The 17,523-nt window shown below is 57.8% G+C and overlaps 9 protein-coding genes across 9 annotated transcripts; 5 read left to right on the forward strand and 4 right to left on the reverse strand.

Annotated features, from left to right (window-relative positions):
* Positions 1-131: 131 nt before the first annotated feature.
* Positions 132-352, reverse strand: SPRG_06499 (hypothetical protein; the record flags this gene model as incomplete). The annotated part of the gene is made up of 2 exons (XM_012345316.1): positions 132-227; positions 275-352. 2 exons carry the CDS (start codon positions 350-352, stop codon positions 132-134), a joined length of 174 nt encoding a protein of 57 aa, XP_012200706.1.
* A 256-nt stretch (positions 353-608) lies between these two features.
* Positions 609-2,135, reverse strand: SPRG_06500 (hypothetical protein; the record flags this gene model as incomplete). The annotated part of the gene is made up of 1 exon (XM_012345317.1): positions 609-2,135. One exon carries the CDS (start codon positions 2,133-2,135, stop codon positions 609-611), a length of 1,527 nt encoding a protein of 508 aa, XP_012200707.1.
* Positions 2,136-3,370: 1,235 nt separating this feature from the next.
* Positions 3,371-5,215, reverse strand: SPRG_06501 (hypothetical protein; the record flags this gene model as incomplete). Its single annotated transcript, XM_012345318.1, has 1 exon — positions 3,371-5,215. The coding sequence occupies one exon, from the start codon at positions 5,213-5,215 to the stop codon at positions 3,371-3,373; it is 1,845 nt and encodes a 614-aa protein (XP_012200708.1).
* Positions 5,216-6,597: 1,382 nt separating this feature from the next.
* Positions 6,598-9,995, forward strand: SPRG_06502 (hypothetical protein; the record flags this gene model as incomplete). The annotated part of the gene is made up of 16 exons (XM_012345319.1): positions 6,598-6,753; positions 6,802-7,236; positions 7,290-7,393; positions 7,438-7,600; positions 7,647-7,742; positions 7,793-7,959; positions 8,069-8,240; positions 8,288-8,570; positions 8,625-8,744; positions 8,797-8,895; positions 8,940-9,007; positions 9,049-9,169; positions 9,216-9,338; positions 9,362-9,443; positions 9,484-9,613; positions 9,680-9,995. The coding sequence occupies 16 exons, from the start codon at positions 6,598-6,600 to the stop codon at positions 9,875-9,877; spliced, it is 2,517 nt and encodes an 838-aa protein (XP_012200709.1). The 3' UTR covers positions 9,878-9,995.
* On the reverse strand, positions 9,985-11,683 carry SPRG_06503 (hypothetical protein; the record flags this gene model as incomplete). The annotated part of the gene is made up of 6 exons (XM_012345320.1): positions 9,985-10,120; positions 10,174-10,286; positions 10,331-10,415; positions 10,459-10,700; positions 10,741-11,412; positions 11,462-11,683. The coding sequence occupies 6 exons, from the start codon at positions 11,681-11,683 to the stop codon at positions 9,985-9,987; spliced, it is 1,470 nt and encodes a 489-aa protein (XP_012200710.1).
* A 977-nt stretch (positions 11,684-12,660) lies between these two features.
* Positions 12,661-13,098, forward strand: SPRG_06504 (hypothetical protein; the record flags this gene model as incomplete). The annotated part of the gene is made up of 1 exon (XM_012345321.1): positions 12,661-13,098. The coding sequence occupies one exon, from the start codon at positions 12,661-12,663 to the stop codon at positions 13,096-13,098; it is 438 nt and encodes a 145-aa protein (XP_012200711.1).
* A 501-nt stretch (positions 13,099-13,599) lies between these two features.
* SPRG_06505 (RarD protein) lies at positions 13,600-14,537 on the forward strand (the record flags this gene model as incomplete). Its single annotated transcript, XM_012345322.1, has 1 exon — positions 13,600-14,537. A coding segment is annotated over one exon (938 nt), but the record flags the coding sequence as incomplete, so codon positions are not given.
* Positions 14,538-14,950: 413 nt separating this feature from the next.
* On the forward strand, positions 14,951-15,997 carry SPRG_06506 (RarD protein). Its single transcript, XM_012345323.1, has one exon. It carries the CDS (start codon positions 15,038-15,040, stop codon positions 15,965-15,967), a length of 930 nt encoding a protein of 309 aa, XP_012200713.1. The 5' UTR covers positions 14,951-15,037; the 3' UTR covers positions 15,968-15,997.
* A 496-nt stretch (positions 15,998-16,493) lies between these two features.
* Positions 16,494-17,440, forward strand: SPRG_06507 (RarD protein; the record flags this gene model as incomplete). The annotated part of the gene is made up of 2 exons (XM_012345324.1): positions 16,494-16,759; positions 16,798-17,440. 2 exons carry the CDS (start codon positions 16,494-16,496, stop codon positions 17,438-17,440), a joined length of 909 nt encoding a protein of 302 aa, XP_012200714.1.
* Positions 17,441-17,523: the final 83 nt, after the last annotated feature.

Here is a 17,523-nt window from a genome sequence, read left to right on the forward strand (position 1 = left end):
GATTCAGCGACTGCATGTGTCCAGAAGCTCAATATCGTCGTCTCGAAAACACAATGCACGTCGTCGGAGCTCTCATTGCGCAGCTCGGTGCGCTCAGTACAGTGCAGTGAGGGCGACATCGTACCACGGCCTTAACCGCCGCCAGCGCGGACACTCGCGAGCCCCTTCAGCTGGGGGTGCGTCGGCTTGGCGACCGTTGTTTGGTCGTCGTGGTAGTCGCGTCGGAGCTGCGCTTTTACTTCTGTGCGCCTGCCTTGGACGGGCGCTTGTGGACCTGGACGAAGAACGGGCAGTCGTCCGAGGGGCAGACAAAGCGCCGTATTCTCGCCGCCGCTGCGAGGCGCGCGCGCATGCTTGTTGTGCTCGAGGGCGTAGTCTTCAACTCCATCTTGAGCCACAGCGCTTAGCCCGATTGCTGCCATGGCGATCTCATTTGTATCCGGCAGCTTTTCCGGATCGTATTTTCCACTCATTTACCGGTGTCATTGAGCGCGTGTGGAGATATCATGTCTGGTTCCGCTGACAATATAATGCGCATCTCGCAGCCAGAGGCCTCAACGCTGTATAGAAACCTATCTGAAAACCTATTACTTAATACGACGAGGTCTTTACATTGGGAGGTCGTGACGATCGCCTGGCTTCAGCACACACCCGCCAGCGTCTTCCGCGTACTTTTTCCGGTCGAGCCCGTCGCAGCGATGCAAGAGCTCCAGTTGTGGCGACGGGGCGAAGCGCGACTCGAACACGGGCGTGCCCACCACCGAAGCAAGACCCTCGGCGCCGTCTTCAAGGTCATCGACGCCCACAAAGCGAGACGCGCCTCGCGCCACCTTGGCGCCAGCCTTGACCATTCCTTCGAGCGTCGTACTGGGCGGCACGTAAGACGAGTACGGCTGCTTGTAGAGCTTGGACCACGCGACGCACGTGTGGAGGTAGCCAGCATGCAGATCGCTGCCGCCGACGCTGTCGTCGTGGTCGAGCACGCGCTTGGCGACCTTGGTCGTGTACTTTTGGTAGGCCAAGGGGTGCGTCTGGTGCGTGTGCCAAGCGAGGTCAATGTCGATGGTGGGCACGATGCCAAGGCCTTTCTTTTTTGTTGTCTTTTTGTCATGCACAAGCAAGTGCACAAACTGCTCGTAGCGACGGATCGACGCGCGGAGAATCGTCGGGTTCATCCAGTAGTCAAAGTTGGCGCAGACTTTGGTAACAAAGCTGAGCTGGCGGTACATGCCCCGGACGAGGTCCATCGAAAACGCCCCCGGCGGCTGCGACGAGATGCCGATGCGATGGGCGTAGACAACCTCGCGGAAGCGGTAGACGCCCTCGGTGTTTTGCGTCTTTGCAAATTGCGCCATCGTCCGTCGCAGCTCGTTCGTGTAGCTGTCCCAGCGGCCATCCGACGGGATCTCCTTGGGCATGTGGAGGCGTTTCTCGACCTTGGTGCCTTCGCGCATCTCGGACTTGTACGTCATCATGGGGTATTCGTGGATGAAGGTTGCGATCTGGAACGTCTCGTAGCGCAGCGTCTTGTTGCAGCCGCCGCATGCAATCGGCTCGTCGACAAGATGCAGCTTGAACCTCTCGGCTTTGGTCAGTTGACGCCGGCACGACCGGTGCGGGCACTTGCTCAAAATATCACGCAGAGGCTCGTCAAACGCGGTGGAGCCTTCGTACCGGGTCTTGTAGTTGGACCACGGTTCGAGGTCGTTCATGCAGTGGGTGCACTGCACTTGCTGGTGTTGGAGGTACATGATGGTCGTCAAGTACGACGGCAGCTCGCGCTTGCAGACGACGCAGACGCCAATGATGCTCCGGATGCGCTCGATGTCTTCCCCCTTTGGCACGAACGGATTGGTGCCGAGGAGATACAAAAGCGGGTGCAGCTGGTACACCGTGTGCGGGAACGACTCGGTGCGCGGCCCGCCCGCCGCATGCAGCTGCCGGTGCTGACCGACGTACACCGCCTCGAGCTCCAAGAGGTATTCGTACAGCGCTTCCGGCGATTCAATGCAGCCAATGGCGTCATAGATCGTCTTCATGCCGCGCAAGTGGTCTTGGATGTCGTCGACCGTCACGCCGCACGGCTCACATGACGACGGTGACGAGAGGACGGCGTCGGCGACGGCCAGCTGCATGTCGAGACGATACACAGGCGGGAGCGTCCACGATGGCGAGGCAGCGGCTGCGCTGACGACGGCGACGAGCTGCGACTGCAAAAAGCAGTCGTGACCGCGACGGTCAAGGTCTTGTTGCTTGAAGCTGGCGAAATCTCGACAAGGTGCGTTTGCTTGGGCGTCGCGGGGAGCGGGCGGGCGGCAGCGACGCGCAGCGTAGTGATGACTTTGCCCTTGTCATCAGCGAGCGTCAGAGTCTGCTCCTGGAGCGTGAGCAAAGCAGGCTGCCACTGCTTGATGAACCCGCGCAGCGAAGCAACCTCCACGCGATACAAGGACATATTAATGGCGAGGTCGTGGCGAAATGCAGAATGATGATATGCTGAAAAGGCAGTCGGGGTCAAGAACTCCATTAAAGTATTCTTCGTGGGAGGGTCGCGTCTCTGGGCATCGATCACGCGCGCCGACGGGGCAGACGCGGCCTTTCTATGCCTCGCTGCACGGGCGCGCAGCTTTGATTGCTGGAAACGTCCACGCGACAAGCCGTGACCACGCAGAGGGCACATCCAAAGCTACTCTACGGTGCTGCGGCAGTGTCCTTACCACGCAGCAGCCTTTGTCGTATCTTCCACAGCGCAGAATCCCAGGCATCCTCCGAGTCGCCAAGGTGCATGTTGTATTTCTGTCGTTTAGAAAATGACGCGTTGAGACCATGGGACTTGGATAGCCGGCGCGGCAGACGCGATGCGATTCCTTTTCTCGCTCGAGCTCGCCGCGCACCAGAAGTCGTCGACGCACATGTCGCATAGGTCGCGAACCGTTCAAGGAGCCTTTTGCGTCCGTGGCTTGCACTTTTTATCGCTGCATTCGTGTACATACATTGTGAGCTCTACATCACACAAGAGACGGAATCGATCAAGCGGCCCAACAAAACACTGCGGGCTGCCCTCTCTTGACGTGCTCGCAGACGCCATCGTCGGGGCGACAGGGGCAGTCGTCAAATTGGGAGTTTGGTGCTTGCGCACGTGACTTTTTTCAGTACGTCGGCTCTAAGCACGGCGGTAGTAGCGCAAGCATCGATAGCCGAGGTGAGCTGTGCAGCTCATGGCTTCGGATATGCCATATTCAATCGTTCGAGCGGGCGACGGGAGGTTATGCGATGTCGTTGCACGCGATCCGAACAGCAGCAGTTGTCTGTATGACACACACGAGAAGCTTACGTTGACGGATATTGTCATGTCGTATTGATTTTGACATTAGAACGAGATGTTCTGGCAGCCACCCGACGCACAGCCCTTCAGCACACACCCGCCAGCGTCTTCTGCGTACTTTTTCCGGTCGAGCCCGTCGCAGCGGCGCAAGAGTTCCAGTTGTGGCGACGGGGCGAAGCGCGACTCGAACACGGGCGTGCCCACCACCGAAGCAAGACCCTCGGCGCCGTCTTCAAGGTCATCGACGCCCACAAAGCGAGACGCGCCTCGCGCCACCTTGGCGCCAGCCTTGACCATTCCTTCGAGCGTCGTACTGGGCGGCACGTAAGACGAGTACGGCTGCTTGTAGAGCTTGGACCACGCGACGCACGTGTGGAGGTAGCCAGCATGCAGATCGCTGCCGCCGACGCTGTCGTCGTGGTCGAGCACGCGCTTGGCGACCTTGGTCGTGTACTTTTGGTAGGCCAAGGGGTGCGTCTGGTGCGTGTGCCAAGCGAGGTCAATGTCGATGGTGGGCACGATACCGAGGCCCTTCTTGGTCGCGCCTTTGCCGATCAAGTGCACAAACTGCTCGTAGCGACGGATCGACGCGCGGAGAATCGTCGGGTTCATCCAGTAGTCAAAGTTGGCGCAGACTTTGGTGACAAAGCTGAGCTGGCGGTACATGCCCCGGACGAGGTCCATCGAAAACGCCCCCGGCGGCTGCGACGAGACGTCGAGTCGAGCTGCGTAGACGACTTCGCGGAAGCGGAAGACGCCTTCGGTCGTCTTGGTCTTGGCCACCTCACCAAGCGCTTCGCGCAGCTGCAGCGTGTAGCTGTCCCAGCGGCCATCCGACGGGATCTCCTTGGGCATGGCCACACGCTGCTCGACCTTACCGTTGGCGCGCATGTCAGCCTTGTACTCGATGGCGCCCTGTTCCTGGATAAAAGCTGCGATCTGGAACGTCTCGTAGTGCAGCGTCTTGTTGCAGCCGCCGCATGCAATCGCCTCGTCGAGAAGGTGCAGCTTGAACATCTCGTCTTTGGTCAGCGGACGCTGGCACGATCGGTGCGGGCACTTGCTCAAAATATCACGCAGAGGCTCGTCAAACGCGGTGGAGCCTTCGTACCGGGTCTTGTAGTTGGACCACGGTTCGAGGTCGTTCATGCAGTGGGTGCACTGCACTTGCTGGTGTTGGAGGTACATGATGGTCGTCAAGTACGACGGCAGCTCGCGCTTGCAGACGACGCAGACGCCAATGATGCTCCGGATGCGCTCGATGTCTTCCCCCTTTGGCACGAACGGATTGGTGCCGAGGAGATACAAAAGCGGGTGCAGCTGGTACACCGTGTGCGGGAACGACTCGGTGCGCGGCCCGCCCGCCGCATGCAGCTGCCGGTGCTGACCGACGTACGCCGCTTCGAGCTCCAAGAGGTATTCGTACAGCGCTTCCGGCGATTCAATGCAGCCAATGGCGTCATAGATCGTCTTCATGCCGCGCAAGTGGTCTTGAATGTCGTCGACCGTCACGCCGCACGGCTCACATGACGACGGTGTCGAGAGGACGGCGTCGGCGACGGCCAGCTGCATGTCGAGACGAGACACAGGCGGGAGCGTCCACGATGGCGAGGCAGCAGCCGCGTTGACGACGGCGACGAGCTGCGACTGCAAAAAAGCAGTCGTGACCGCCACGGTCAAGGTCTTGTTGCCCGAGGCAGGCGAAATCTCGACAAGGTGCGTTTGCTTGGGCGTCGCGGGGAGCGGGCGGGCAGCAGCGACGTGCAGCGTAGTGATGCCTTTGCCCTTGTCATCAGCGAGCGTCAGCGTCTGCTCCTTGAACGTGAGCAAAGCAGGCTGCCACTGCTTGAGAAGGCCGCGCGGCGTGAGGATGTCGAGGACGTAGGACATTTTGGTTGGTTTGATGGTTTGGGAACTCGTCGAATTGAAGAATGGTGCTATCGTGCGGTGGCGAACACTCTGCTTCGACGTGCACTTCCTCCAGTTGGTGCCACCAAAGGCGACGCCACGTCATTTCTTTGATACTGTAGCATTGTCGTCTCTCTCTTGTGTAGAAAATGCACCCAGATGTATCGACACCGCATGGTCGAATCTGCCACGTGAGCGGGCGTTGTCTCAAAGACCGAAGAGCATGTGGCAAATAGCAGGAAACATAGCATTCTCCTTTCGTTGTCGGGCTACTATAGCGAAGAGTTCTTCTACTCTTAGATCGAGCCGATGCTTCTCTACCTCGTTTCCGCAACGACCTACGTACTGGTAGCGCTGCAACCTATCCGTGGACGAATCGATTCCACATGTTCATGACATCTGCCGCGTGTGGCGTCAATTCACATCATGTCAATCGTACTGTACCTTGTCGACTCAGATGAAAAGATTAGAGCCACACACCGTTGTTGTTGAAGTGGGTCGTCTATTACAATAGATAAAACTATGCTAAATAAAATTGTCGGACTTTCTTCGTTGTGTGTACTCGGTTGAGGGACTTGGTTTAGGCAGGCGGAGGTAGGAGCGCGATCCGCGGGACGAGGTGACGTCGCGGCCACTCGTTAGCGCAGTCAATGTCAATGACGACGAAGAGCAGGCTGCTCGGGCTCTTGTACGAGGCTGTGGTGCAAGTGCAGTTGAGCGACACGCGCCGCCTTGACGGCAGTCACCCATGGACTTTGCATCGGTAGGTCGGCGCGGAAGACGCGGTCGTTCCGGACTCGCCAGACGTTGAACCAGACGCAGGCGCGGAGCACGGGCCAGAGGTAGAGAGTCACACACCGTGTCCAGCCTGATATTCGGTAAAACGTTCCTCCTTTAGAGTACGGGCCCCACAAGCTGTGTCACACGCTTGGAACCGCAAACCGTGCAAAGTACTACTGTTAGATAATCAACGTGATCACATGGCCCGTATTAAGTCGTGTCGCTCGAGCCTGTCGCGCTAATAAACCGCCTTGTGAGGAAACCACACGGAAGGCGCCGCATCCTTCTTGAATGCACCGGGGCATGTCGAGGCAGGGATACCCCTGTGTCGAGGCCAGCGCATGCATCGTTGCCTTTGTAGCCATACCATTGCATCTTTGCATCAAGCTCAAATCCATAAAAACATGTATTTACCCCTCCATCACTTCAACGTGATGACCATAAACACAACGTTTTCCATCCTGCAAAGTGTACAATAACTTATCAAGGAGAACTGACCTTCCGCATACGCACAAGGTAACCGGATGGTATTAAATCAGACAAGTCCCCTATAACTAGATATCTGCAATCCCAACAAGGAAGCGATGAGCGCGCCCAAGCGACAGAAGGTCCAGGACGACGACGCGCATCCGTTTGGCTTTCCATTTCCACCCTACTCGATCCAAGAGAGCCTCATGAAGGAGCTCTACGAGACCATCGACGAGCGCAAGATTGGCATCTTCGAGTCGCCCACGGGCACGGTACGCCTTTCCCACATTGCACTTTCTGCAGCGGCAGCATCGTTTTAGGGCAAGTCGCTGAGTTTGATCTGCGGCACGCTGACGTGGCTCGAGCACAACACCGACAGCCGCGGTGTTTTGATCGAGAAGGACGCGGCTATCAATGACTCGGACGAACCCGCGTGGCTGCGGGCGTACGCGACTCCGTCGGCCGGGGCCGCGCACCAAGCCGAGCTCAAGGCGCTTTGCACCAAGCTCGACGAGATCCGCGCCAACCCGACGCACGCACGCATGAAAGACTTGCGGCTCATGCACGGCGGTCGGGACGCGCCTCGCGGCCGCAAGCCACCGGCAGCTGCAACGCTCGAGACGGACGAGAATTACATTGTGCCAGAGTACCTTAGCGACAAGGAGACGGGTGGCCGCGACAACAGCGACGACGAGGTCGACGACGAGGACGCTGGCCGCGGCTTTGACGAGCCTGTCGACTATGGCATCGTGCAGGTAGACACTAGCAGTCTCATTTGGCCAGGCGGATGGCATACACTGCTAATTAGATCTTTTACTGCAGTCGGACGCACTCGCAGCTGAGCCAGTTTATGCACGAGATCAAAAAGACCAAGTTTGGCGCGTCACTCCGGACGCTAACACTCGGTGCTCGGTGCGTGGGCTCGAAAGTGGCGTGAAATTAGTATCCATGAGTAGCAAGTCGCTGTGCATTCACCCGGACGTCCGCAAGCTCAAGACGGACGCAGCGATGAACGACAAGTGCCTCGACTTGATCCAGTCGACGTCGACGAAGAAGAAGGCACCGGGGTGTCCGTACAACAAAAAATCCTTGCAGCGGTACTTTCGCCAGCACGCTTTGGTATAGTTTGACATTTCAAAGGCCGAGATCGTTACATTCCCTGTAGGCGCAAGTCCAGGACATTGAAGAGCTCCACGCACTCGGTGACCAGCTCTCGGCGTGTGCCTACTACGGCGCGCGGTCAGCGCTCTCGGCGGCGCAGGTATCGATCGAATCGTTCCATTTCCATTCTGAAAATGACTGAAATGCCAGGTGATTGCGATGCCCTACTCGATGCTGCTGAGCAAGGCGACGCGCGAGTCGCTGGGCATTCGCCTCAAGGACAGTATCGTCATCTTTGACGAAGCGCACAACATTGCCGACGCCGTCAACGCCACGTACGCAGTGCTCGTCTCGAGCCAGCAGGTACGCTCCATCCAGTGATTCTTACTGGATGCATCCGGCGGGAAATGCAGTGGATTCAAACCCGGCGCCAAGTGTGGAGCTACTTCAAGCGGTATGCCTGCGATCGCGATACAGAGACGCGAGCGATCGAGGCGCTGCCGTGCGTAGATACGAAGGGCGACTGAAGGGCCGGAACGTCTACTACATCAAACAACTTTTGAACGTGCTGCAGAGCTGCCACAAGTTTCTCACCGCCAAAGCCAAAGCCAAGGAGTCGACGACGACGGTCTGGACAATCACGGACTTTCTCTTTGAGGTACCGACGTCGATCCCGCGCCTTTCTCAAAATTATTGCATGTATAGACCAAGCTCGACAACATCAATCTGTTCAAGCTCCACCAGTACCTCGAGCGCAGCCAGCTCTCTCAAAAGGTAGGACCCGCAACGCTCTCGTGCGAGGACCAACCCGTTGATGTAGCTCCTTGGGTTCCTATCGAGCGAGTACTCGGAGGACGGCGAGCGTCTCCAGGAGGCGACGACGGTCGGCGCGACGTCCACGCACATTTCGCCACTCCGATCAATCCAGTCGTTCATGCTGGCGCTTACGACCGCGTCGACAAACGGCCGGCTCCTGCTACACTACCAAGTACTACGTGAACGCTTTAAAGTTGGGTGTTTCAAGACAGGATCGTAGGACAAGGAGGGTGGCGACGGCAAGATGCCATGCCTCAAATTCCTCCTCCTCAACCCCGCGTTGCACTTCTCGGACGTCCTATCGGAAGCGCGGTCGGTGATCCTTGCTGGCGGCACGATGCAGCCCGTGCGTACAGCGTCTTGCTTGTTGGTGCCGTGTTCAAGTTGCGTGCGATTAGATCGACCAAGTGCTGCACCAGCTCCTCCTCGGGTCGTCGCCCGACCGGCTCAAGGTCTTTCGTGCGGGCACATCATCCCGCCCTCCCACTTGACGGGCGGTAGGCAATGCATTATGTTTCGAGACTGACGCGAGAGCACTTAGTGGCGCTGAGTGTCGGGCCGACCAACCAAGAACTGGATTTTACCTACCAGAAACGCAACCTACCGCAGGTATAGTTCAACGTATCAAATGTTATTCTAACATTCTCCAGACGATGGACGAAGTCGGGCGCATTCTGCTCAACCTCGTGCGCATCGTGCCGGCGGGCGTCGTCTGCTTCTTTCCTTCGTATGCGTACGAGCAGCAGATTGTGGGCCACTGGACCGCCAACGGTAGTTTCGGTCTACAGAGTACATGACAATATCGTGGTTGCACTAGGCCAATTGGCGGCGCTCGAGCAAAAGAAGCGCATTTTCCGCGAGCCCAAGTCGGCCGCCGACGTGGACGGCGTCTTGACTGCGTACGCAGCGGCCTGCCACGACGCGGGTACCTCGATTTCTGGTGTCTGCGCGCATACGAAGAAGAATTGTGTGTAGGTGGCTTGCTCTTTAGCGTCGTGGGTGGCAAGATGTCGGAGGGCATCAACTTTAGCGACGACTTGGCTCGGTACTTCGATTCCCTCAGCGCGATCCCCACGGCTTTGTAGCTGCGTCGTCATGGTCGGGCTCCCGTACCCTAACCCGCACGACGCCGAGCTTTTGGAGCAAATGAAGTACATGGAAGCGTCCGGCGCCAAACTCACGTCCCACGAGTTTTACTCCAACATGTGCATGAAGGTCGGTCTCTCTTTCACGTTGAAAGGTTGACACGTTGAAACAAAAAGTGATAAATATGCTGTGTAGGCCGTGAACCAGAGCATTGGTCGTTCGATTCGTCACCAAAAGGATTACGCAAGCATCGTGCTGCTCGATCGGCGCTACAACACGCCGATCATCCGGTCGCGCTTGCCGCAGTGGATTAACGACCGGACGCAGGCATTCGCATCGTTTGGGCCTGCGCTGCCGCACCTTGTGCGCTTCTTCAAGCAGCACGAAGCCTAGCCGCTCGATAGTGTGTTGCATCACAAAGAGACAATATTGTGCACAATACACTATTGACTAGAATGCCCAAAACTACAATTGTATATCGACAACAATACATTTCCATCTTAGCCGTACACGAGGGGCTCGGCGATCCCTGTGACGGTCTGTACATGCTCCACGGTCCACTGGGGTGGCGGCGCGATCGCTTCGTGGCACACCTGCACGAGCGCATTTCGGAACGCTTCGATCTCGACGAGCGCGCTGCAGAGAACCGTGGGCGACAAAGTGATAGAGAGCAGGTATGATGTACGTACGCCTCTCGCTCCCGCTTCTCGTCGTGGAGAAGGCTCTTGTACGTCGACGACTGCGCCGCGAGCTGCTTGCGCTGGACGTTGGAACGCTGGTAGCGCCCCTGGATGGTTTCCAGCTACAAAGGCACATGGCATTCGTCCTGCAGGATATGCGATCTACCTTGGTCTGCATCGCCTCGCACGTCGCGATGAGCGCCCGCATCCGCTCCGCGTTGTGCCGGATCGTCTGGCTGTAGTAGCGTATCCTACGCCCATTGCGTCAACACTGACCACCGCCGTCGCGGCTACCGCGTCTTGTGTTCGGCCAGCATGCTCTGGTCCTTCTCGAGCTGGTCGTTGGCGGCCTCCAGCGTCGCCTGCAGCGCGACCATCTGTGCTTTGCGCTTCTTGTAGTCGGCAATGTACTGTCGCTTCTCCCCTTGCAGCAGATCGCGGGCTTTGAGAGCGCCTTGCAGATCCAGAAGCATCTTGTTGTGCTTGCTGAGGAGCGTGTAGATGCAGCCCTTCCAGACGTTGGCGCGGCGTCGCAGCTATCGTTCGCATGAGCAAAGCCTTGTGGTGTCCACGTACTGTCGCGTGGGCGGCGGTGGCCGTTGCGTGCTGTGCGTGCACCGCCTCGCCTTGCCTACGCAGCCCATCGATCTCGGCCTCGAGGGCTTCGATGCGGTGGTTTTGAGCCGCGATGATCTGCAGGTCCGTGGTGCGAACCGCCGAGACCTCGTACGTGGCCACATCGCTTCGCACAAATGGCTCGGTCATGGTTGACGAAGATGTGACGGCCATCGAGGAGGACGCTTTGGTGGTTGTCTGCTTGGCTTGGAAGGCGTACACCTGTGCTTGCAGGTCGTGGATGGTGTCGAGCTGCTGCTGCCGGTGCAGTTGGAGATGGTCGACAGCTTGCGTCGCCTCGGACCACTGCGCTTTGAGTCGTTCTTGGTGGTGGCGGTACCGTGCAGCCTCCAGCGCGAGGAGCCGGCAGCGCTTGACCAGCGTCTGCCGCTGCTGGTCAAGCTCGTGCATGGCCCGGCGGCACAGCGCGTGATCGCTCGTGTCGTCTTTAGGCTTCGCGCGGGGCGCCTCGAGCGAGAGACGCAAGGCGTGGTGCTCGCGCCGCAGCGTATCGTACTCTGTCTGAGTGGCGTCAGCGCGGTCGTTGGCGTCGGCGAGCGTGGCGCGGAGCTGCGAGATGGTTACGTCGCGCTGCAAAAGCAGCTTCTTCATGGTCAAGAGCGCGTTCTCGAGCTAGCAGCGTCCATGAGCCATCACGCTACCGTAAGGGCCATCACCGTACATCGATGAAGGTGCTGATCGAGATCTCCATGACGAGGTCGTTGTTGTTGCTCTCGACGGCGTCGCGACGCGGCAGCCCGTCAGCCTTGCGCAGCGCATGCAGCTCATCCTGCTGCTGCTCGATGATGCGGCTGAGGAACGCCTCGGTGCGCGACGGCTCTGCCACGTACATCGCGTCGCCGTCGTCCCGGACGAGGTCCTCGAGCGTTGGTGGTCGGTCCATCGGCCGATCGCTCTCGTCTGGATCCAAACCTCCAGTGTTTTAAACAGATGTACAAAACGTGTCGTCGGTTGAAACAGCCGGTGTTTTTAGTTTCGGCACATGCCACTTTCGCCCTGTAGCACAGAGGCTCGTCTATTATGGACTGGGAGCGGAGCGCTATACATCCCAGAAACTACAGCATGCATAGCCGTGCTACCGGTATGCTAATAGTCGGCTAGACTCCACCTAGGGTTGTTTTTATTTCCCTTGGAGTCCATTCACCTCGGTCGAGGTACTCGATTGAACGGCAAGTCGGACTGGGTCGTCCAGCACACGCTTAGTCGATGGCGGCTCACGGACAAGCCTCGCGCGGGGCTTGCGATTGGTCCAGCTGAAGCGACGAGTAGCGTCCTCGCAAAATTTACTATGCATCAACAAGTATGTCGACAAGAGGTCGTCGATGGCTACCTTTTGATGCAGGCAGATGGAGGATTAGGGTCAAAGCAGCCGACCAATCGGTTCGGCGGTTTGATGACGAGGCCTTTTTCATTCCCACGTCTGCGTTCGCTCGTCCTCCATGATACGACATAGTACATGTAGGCTTTCTTGAATCGATGCTTCTCGTTTTGAAATTCGCCGTGCACCTCCTGGCGCCTGCTGGGACACGTGCTGCGCCTGGAGAAAGACGTCCCTGCCAACCTTGCCGCCGCCCGCTTCTTTGCCGCTCCCGAGGCGCCCCGTTTTCTAGGCCGCACAAAGATCACGTTGCCGATCGTCCTGCACCTCGACCTCCAGTCGTTGACGCCGCCTCAGTCGCTGGCGTCTCTCGAGGACCTCAACAAACTGCGTAGCTCTGCCGCCGACGACACAGCTTGGAAGGCCTTTACACAGCGAGTCGTCATGGGCCTCACCCGCGGCCACAAGCGCCCCCGGACGACCACAGAAGAACAAGATGCACCCCCGCGCCGCCGCCTGCGCAGCCACGGCCCGGTGAGCGAATGAAGAAGAAGGAGATTGCTAGTCTCTACGTATGCGAACTCTTTGTAACATATATACCATGCGCCTCGGCCTTTCCCCACGTCAACGCGGTCCAGACGGCGCTCATGCTCCTGGCGGGCGTCGTGACGATCATCCCGCTGCTCTTCTTTTCATCGGCGGCGCAACGCATTCCGCTGAGTCTGCTCGGCGTCATTCAATACGTGTGTCCGAGTCTCCAGTTTCTCGTCGGTGTGCTCCTCTACCACGAGCCGTTCTCGACGTACAAGCTAATCGGGTTCATCTTGGTGTGGCTGGCGCTCCTGCTCTTTACAGCCGAAGGCATTTGGTCGCACCATCGCAGCTCGAAAGCGGCCATCCAAGAACCGAGTGCAAGCCACGTGGAGATGCCGACGCGGCATTGCCGGTGCGAGGTCGCTAGGGTACAGACCTCGGTGTGATAATAGAAAACACGAGTGATTATGCACGGACGTCGATGTGGAATGGTTGCATTTGCGTCGCCGTTCTTCGTGTGGGAAACACCTAGCGTAGCCACCGAAATGTGCTTTCTCCAAGGGACTACACCCACTTTCAGTCGGCAAGGTACCGTGGCATGCGACGAGAATATATGTGCGCTTGGTGTCGCAGCTCCCATGGTTCTGTGCCGCTATACAAGTAGATCTCTATCTACTCACGCCAAACTTGGCAATCGATCGCATCCAGATACGCACCGCGATTGCACGTCACGCGTTTCGTGTCATCACTTTATTTACCCTATCCCGTGCTTCCTTTTACAAAAGCCAGTCCCGGTGACGTCATACACGACCTTGCGACAGAACGACTAGAGCACGACTACTACTCATCACTAGAACACGTGCACGCCGCCTTATCGATGTGGAGCACGACTCGTTGAGCGCGCTTGCAAGGACTCGACCTCCTTGCGTGTCATTTTTGAGTTTGCGCGATGCCCCACATTGGTCTTTTCGCTGCGATCGGGTGCTTTACGCTCTGGGGGCTGTTTCCGATCTATTGGAAGCAGCTCGAGGCCATCTCCGCGGTCCAGCTGGCGCTTCACCGCATCGTCTGGTCGTGCGTGCTGCTCATGGTGTACCTCGTCGGATCCCGCCAGTTGCCAGCGTATCTGCGAGCGATTGCGTCGTGGCGCGTCGTTGGCATCTACACGCTCTCGAGCGTCTTCATCTTCACCAATTGGCTCCTCCTCGTCTGGGCCATCAACGCCGGGTACATCATCGAAGGTAGCCTCGGGTACTTTATCAACCCGCTTCTCAACGTGGCGCTGGGTGTTCTCTTCTTCCACGAGCGACTCCGATGGCTTCAGTGGGTCGCAATCTCGGTCGCAGCGGCCGGTGTCCTCGTTGTCGCGATCGCGTACGCTTCGTTTCCGTGGATCGCGCTTACGCTCGCTACGACCTTCGCGCTCTACGGCTACATCAAGAAGCTGGCGCCACTGAACGCGCTGGACGGCTTGACGCTCGAGTGCATGCTGCTGCTACCGCCGTCGGTCGTGTACCTCGTCGTCGCCGAATGCAACGGATCGGGTGCCTTTAGCCATGTCGACACCGTATCGAACCTCATGCTCGTGGGCGGCGGTGTCGTGACGATCGCACCGCTGTTGCTGTTTGCGATCGCGGCGCCGCGCATTTCGCTCAGCCTCCTTGGCGTCACGCAGTACGTTGCACCGAGCATTCAGTTTTTGCTCGGCGTTTTCTTGTACAACGAGCCTTTCTCGACGTTCAAGCTCATTGGGTTCATCCTTGTGTGGGCGGCTCTACTACTCTACACAATGGAAGGTCTTGTCGAGCTTCGTCGAGCCAAGATCGCAGCAGCCAACCGCGTCCAGACGCCTCCCGTCGACAGCGTCTCGTCCGTTCCTTACTAAATCGACCTGGATCGCTACCGGTAGCTACGAATTTTGAATGAATGATCAAGGATCGTTTTCTCGTGGCTCGATACACATAATTTGTGCGAATCTTATTGCATTGGGTACTTGTACCTGCTGCGCGCCAAATAAGTTATGATAGAACCTCTTGCTGGTGCTGTTGTGGTGCGTACCAGTCTGAGACGCCATCGACGTTGCAGCCAGCTTTGATGCTGTCTTCGCATGGTCTGCCATCGCTGCAGAACGAAATGCAATCGTTGTCGAAGTTGCTAGCGCAGGATACTCATCGTCGCACCCACGTGGCAGCTCCTCCACCACCCACACCGCAACTTCAAGTGCATGCTTCCACGTAGTTTTTCAAGGCCCCACCCCTTGCATACAAAAACCAAGATACTCATTCATTGTAGGGGTACCTCGGAACCATCCGGCGTCGGTGGTGTTCCAGGTGCGCCGACGTTGCCCTTTCGACCGGCAGTGTTCCTCGATCCCCGCCGTCGACCATGCGCCTCGGCATCGCGTACGCGCTCGCGGCCTTTATCATCTGGGGCTTCTTTCCCATCTACTGGAAGCAGCTCGACGACATCTCGGCGCTCCAGCTCGCCATGCACCGCATCGTCTGGTCCTTCCTCGCCCTCAGCCTCGTCATTCTTGGCACTTGCCAATGGCCCGCGTTCCGAGACGCCGCGCTCACGAAGCGCAACCTGCTCATCTACACGGTGTCGGCGCTCATGATCTTTACCAACTGGCTGCTCTTTGTGTGGGCCGTCAACTCGGGCCACGTCGTCGAGACGAGCCTCGGGTACTTTATCAACCCGCTCATCAACGTGCTTCTCGGCGTCGCTTTTCTTAAAGAACGACTCCGGTATCTGCAGTGGGCATCGCTCGCTGTGGCGACTGCCGGTGTTCTTGTCGTTGCGCTCGCGTACGGCAAGTTTCCTTGGATCGCCATCTGCCTCGCGCTCTCGTTTGGCCTCTACGGCCTCGTGAAGAAGAAGGCGCCGCTCAACTCGCTCTTCGGCCTCACGCTCGAGACCGGCATCCTCTTCCTCCCGTCCATGACGTACCTCATTGCCGTGCAAGCGAATGGAACTGCGGCCTTTCTCCACGTCAACGCGGTCCAGACGGCGCTCATGCTCCTGGCGGGCGTCGTGACGATCATCCCGCTGCTCTTCTTTTCATCGGCGGCGCAACGCATTCCGCTGAGTCTGCTGGGCGTCATTCAATACGTGTGTCCGAGTCTGCAGTTTCTCGTCGGCGTCCTCATCTACCACGAGCCGTTCTCGACGTACAAGCTAGTTGGGTTCATCTTGGTGTGGCTGGCGCTCCTGCTCTTTACAGCCGAAGGCATTTGGTCGCACCATCGCAGCTCGAAAGCGACCATCCAAGACCCGAGCGCAAGCTACGTGGAGATGTCCAAGGAGACAGTGTAGCGAAGTATAATATAGTGTCGTGTGGCTCGGTTGAGCTCGTGCTCCGTGCAAATGCTGCGCGGTAGCGGCAAATCCAAGACCGATAATGAAGAAGTTGAAATATTGCTTGGACGCACTGCCACGTCATCATCACGCAACGCTAACATTGGACATGCATTTGATGAGCGTCCATGGCCGCTGGCAATGTCGAGACTTGACGCGCCAACGTCACGCCCTCGACACCTGCATCCAAGTATCCCAGTCAGATGGCACGTCCAAACCCTGCCCTACCGTAGCCTTCGTCGCCTGGACTACCGAGAAACCTTGATATGAGCTCTTCCGTCAATGTCCTGATATGCGGTACGACTAATAGCACCACCGAGAGACGCCTTTTGTTATCTCCAGGACGGAACCGTTCGAGACAAGAGTCCTCAACACTGATTGCTCCGGGTACGAGAACGAGTGGATGCTGTGGACCGCACCCACAACATTTGCATATCCCAGCGTGACCAACTCCCACGTCCAGCGACGTCACTTTCTTTTTGCTATGCCGATGCCACTGCAGCACGGCGTTCTCTGCGCGCTCCTAGCCTTCACCATGTGGGGGTTCTTCCCCATCTACTGGAAGCAGCTCCCAGACGTACCCGACATGCAAGTCGCCGTGCATCGTGTCTTGTGGTCCGGCCTCATCCTCCTCGCCTCGGTGCTTCTGACGTGCCAATGGCGCGCGTACGCAGCCGTCGCCTTTACCAAACGCAATATTGTCATTTACGGCCTTGCGATCATCCTCCTCACGGGCAACTTTTCATCTACGTCTTTGCGACCAACTCGAACCGCATCATCGAGCTCAGCCTCGGGTACTTTATCAACCCGATGGTCAACGCGTGTCTCGGCCGCGTCTTCCTCAAGGAATCCCTCTCCAAGTGGCAGTGGGTCGCGCTCGGCATCGCTCTTATCGGCGTTCTGATCCCGACGATCGCGTACGGCAAGTTCCCGTACCTCGCCATCACCCTCGCAACGACGTCGGGCTTGTACAACTTGGCGAAAAAGATGGCGCCGCTCGACTCGTTCCATGGGCTCACGCTCGAAACGAGTTTGATGCTGCTGCCAGCTGCCATCTACTTGCTGTGCGTCGACGCGGATGGCAGTGGGTCGTTTGGCCATGTCGACACCAAGACGAATCTCCTCCTCGTGGGCACGGGTGTGATCACGATTCTGCCGTTGATTCTCTTTGCCAAGGCGGCGCCGGTCATCCCGATGGCACTTATGGGAATCTTGCAGTACATTTGCCCGACGATCACGTTCCTGCTTGGCCTTTTTATGTACGACGAGCCATTCACGACGACCAAGCTGATTGGGTTTATCGTGATTTGGATTGCGCTCGTGGTCTTTACGACCGACAGCGTCTTGACGTACAAGCGCCAAGACACCAAGCCGATCGAGTGCGCGACGCCAACGACCGAATACAAGCGCGTCGACGAGTCGCACGTGTAGGTGCAGTGCGAGACGTGGCATTTTAGATTTTAGATTTTTGATGCGATTTGTTTGATTTTTCTGGTACATTTTTTCTTTTACGT

This window comes from Saprolegnia parasitica (genome assembly GCF_000151545.1).
Source record: "Saprolegnia parasitica CBS 223.65 unplaced genomic scaffold supercont2.22, whole genome shotgun sequence".
Taxonomy (NCBI): Eukaryota; Oomycota; class Saprolegniomycetes; order Saprolegniales; family Saprolegniaceae; genus Saprolegnia; species Saprolegnia parasitica.

Excerpts from the sequence above, each read along its gene's own strand:
- SPRG_06506 (XM_012345323.1), top strand. The coding sequence starts at position 15,038 with ATGCGCCTCGGCATCGCGTACGCGCTCGCGGCCTTTATCATCTGGGGC.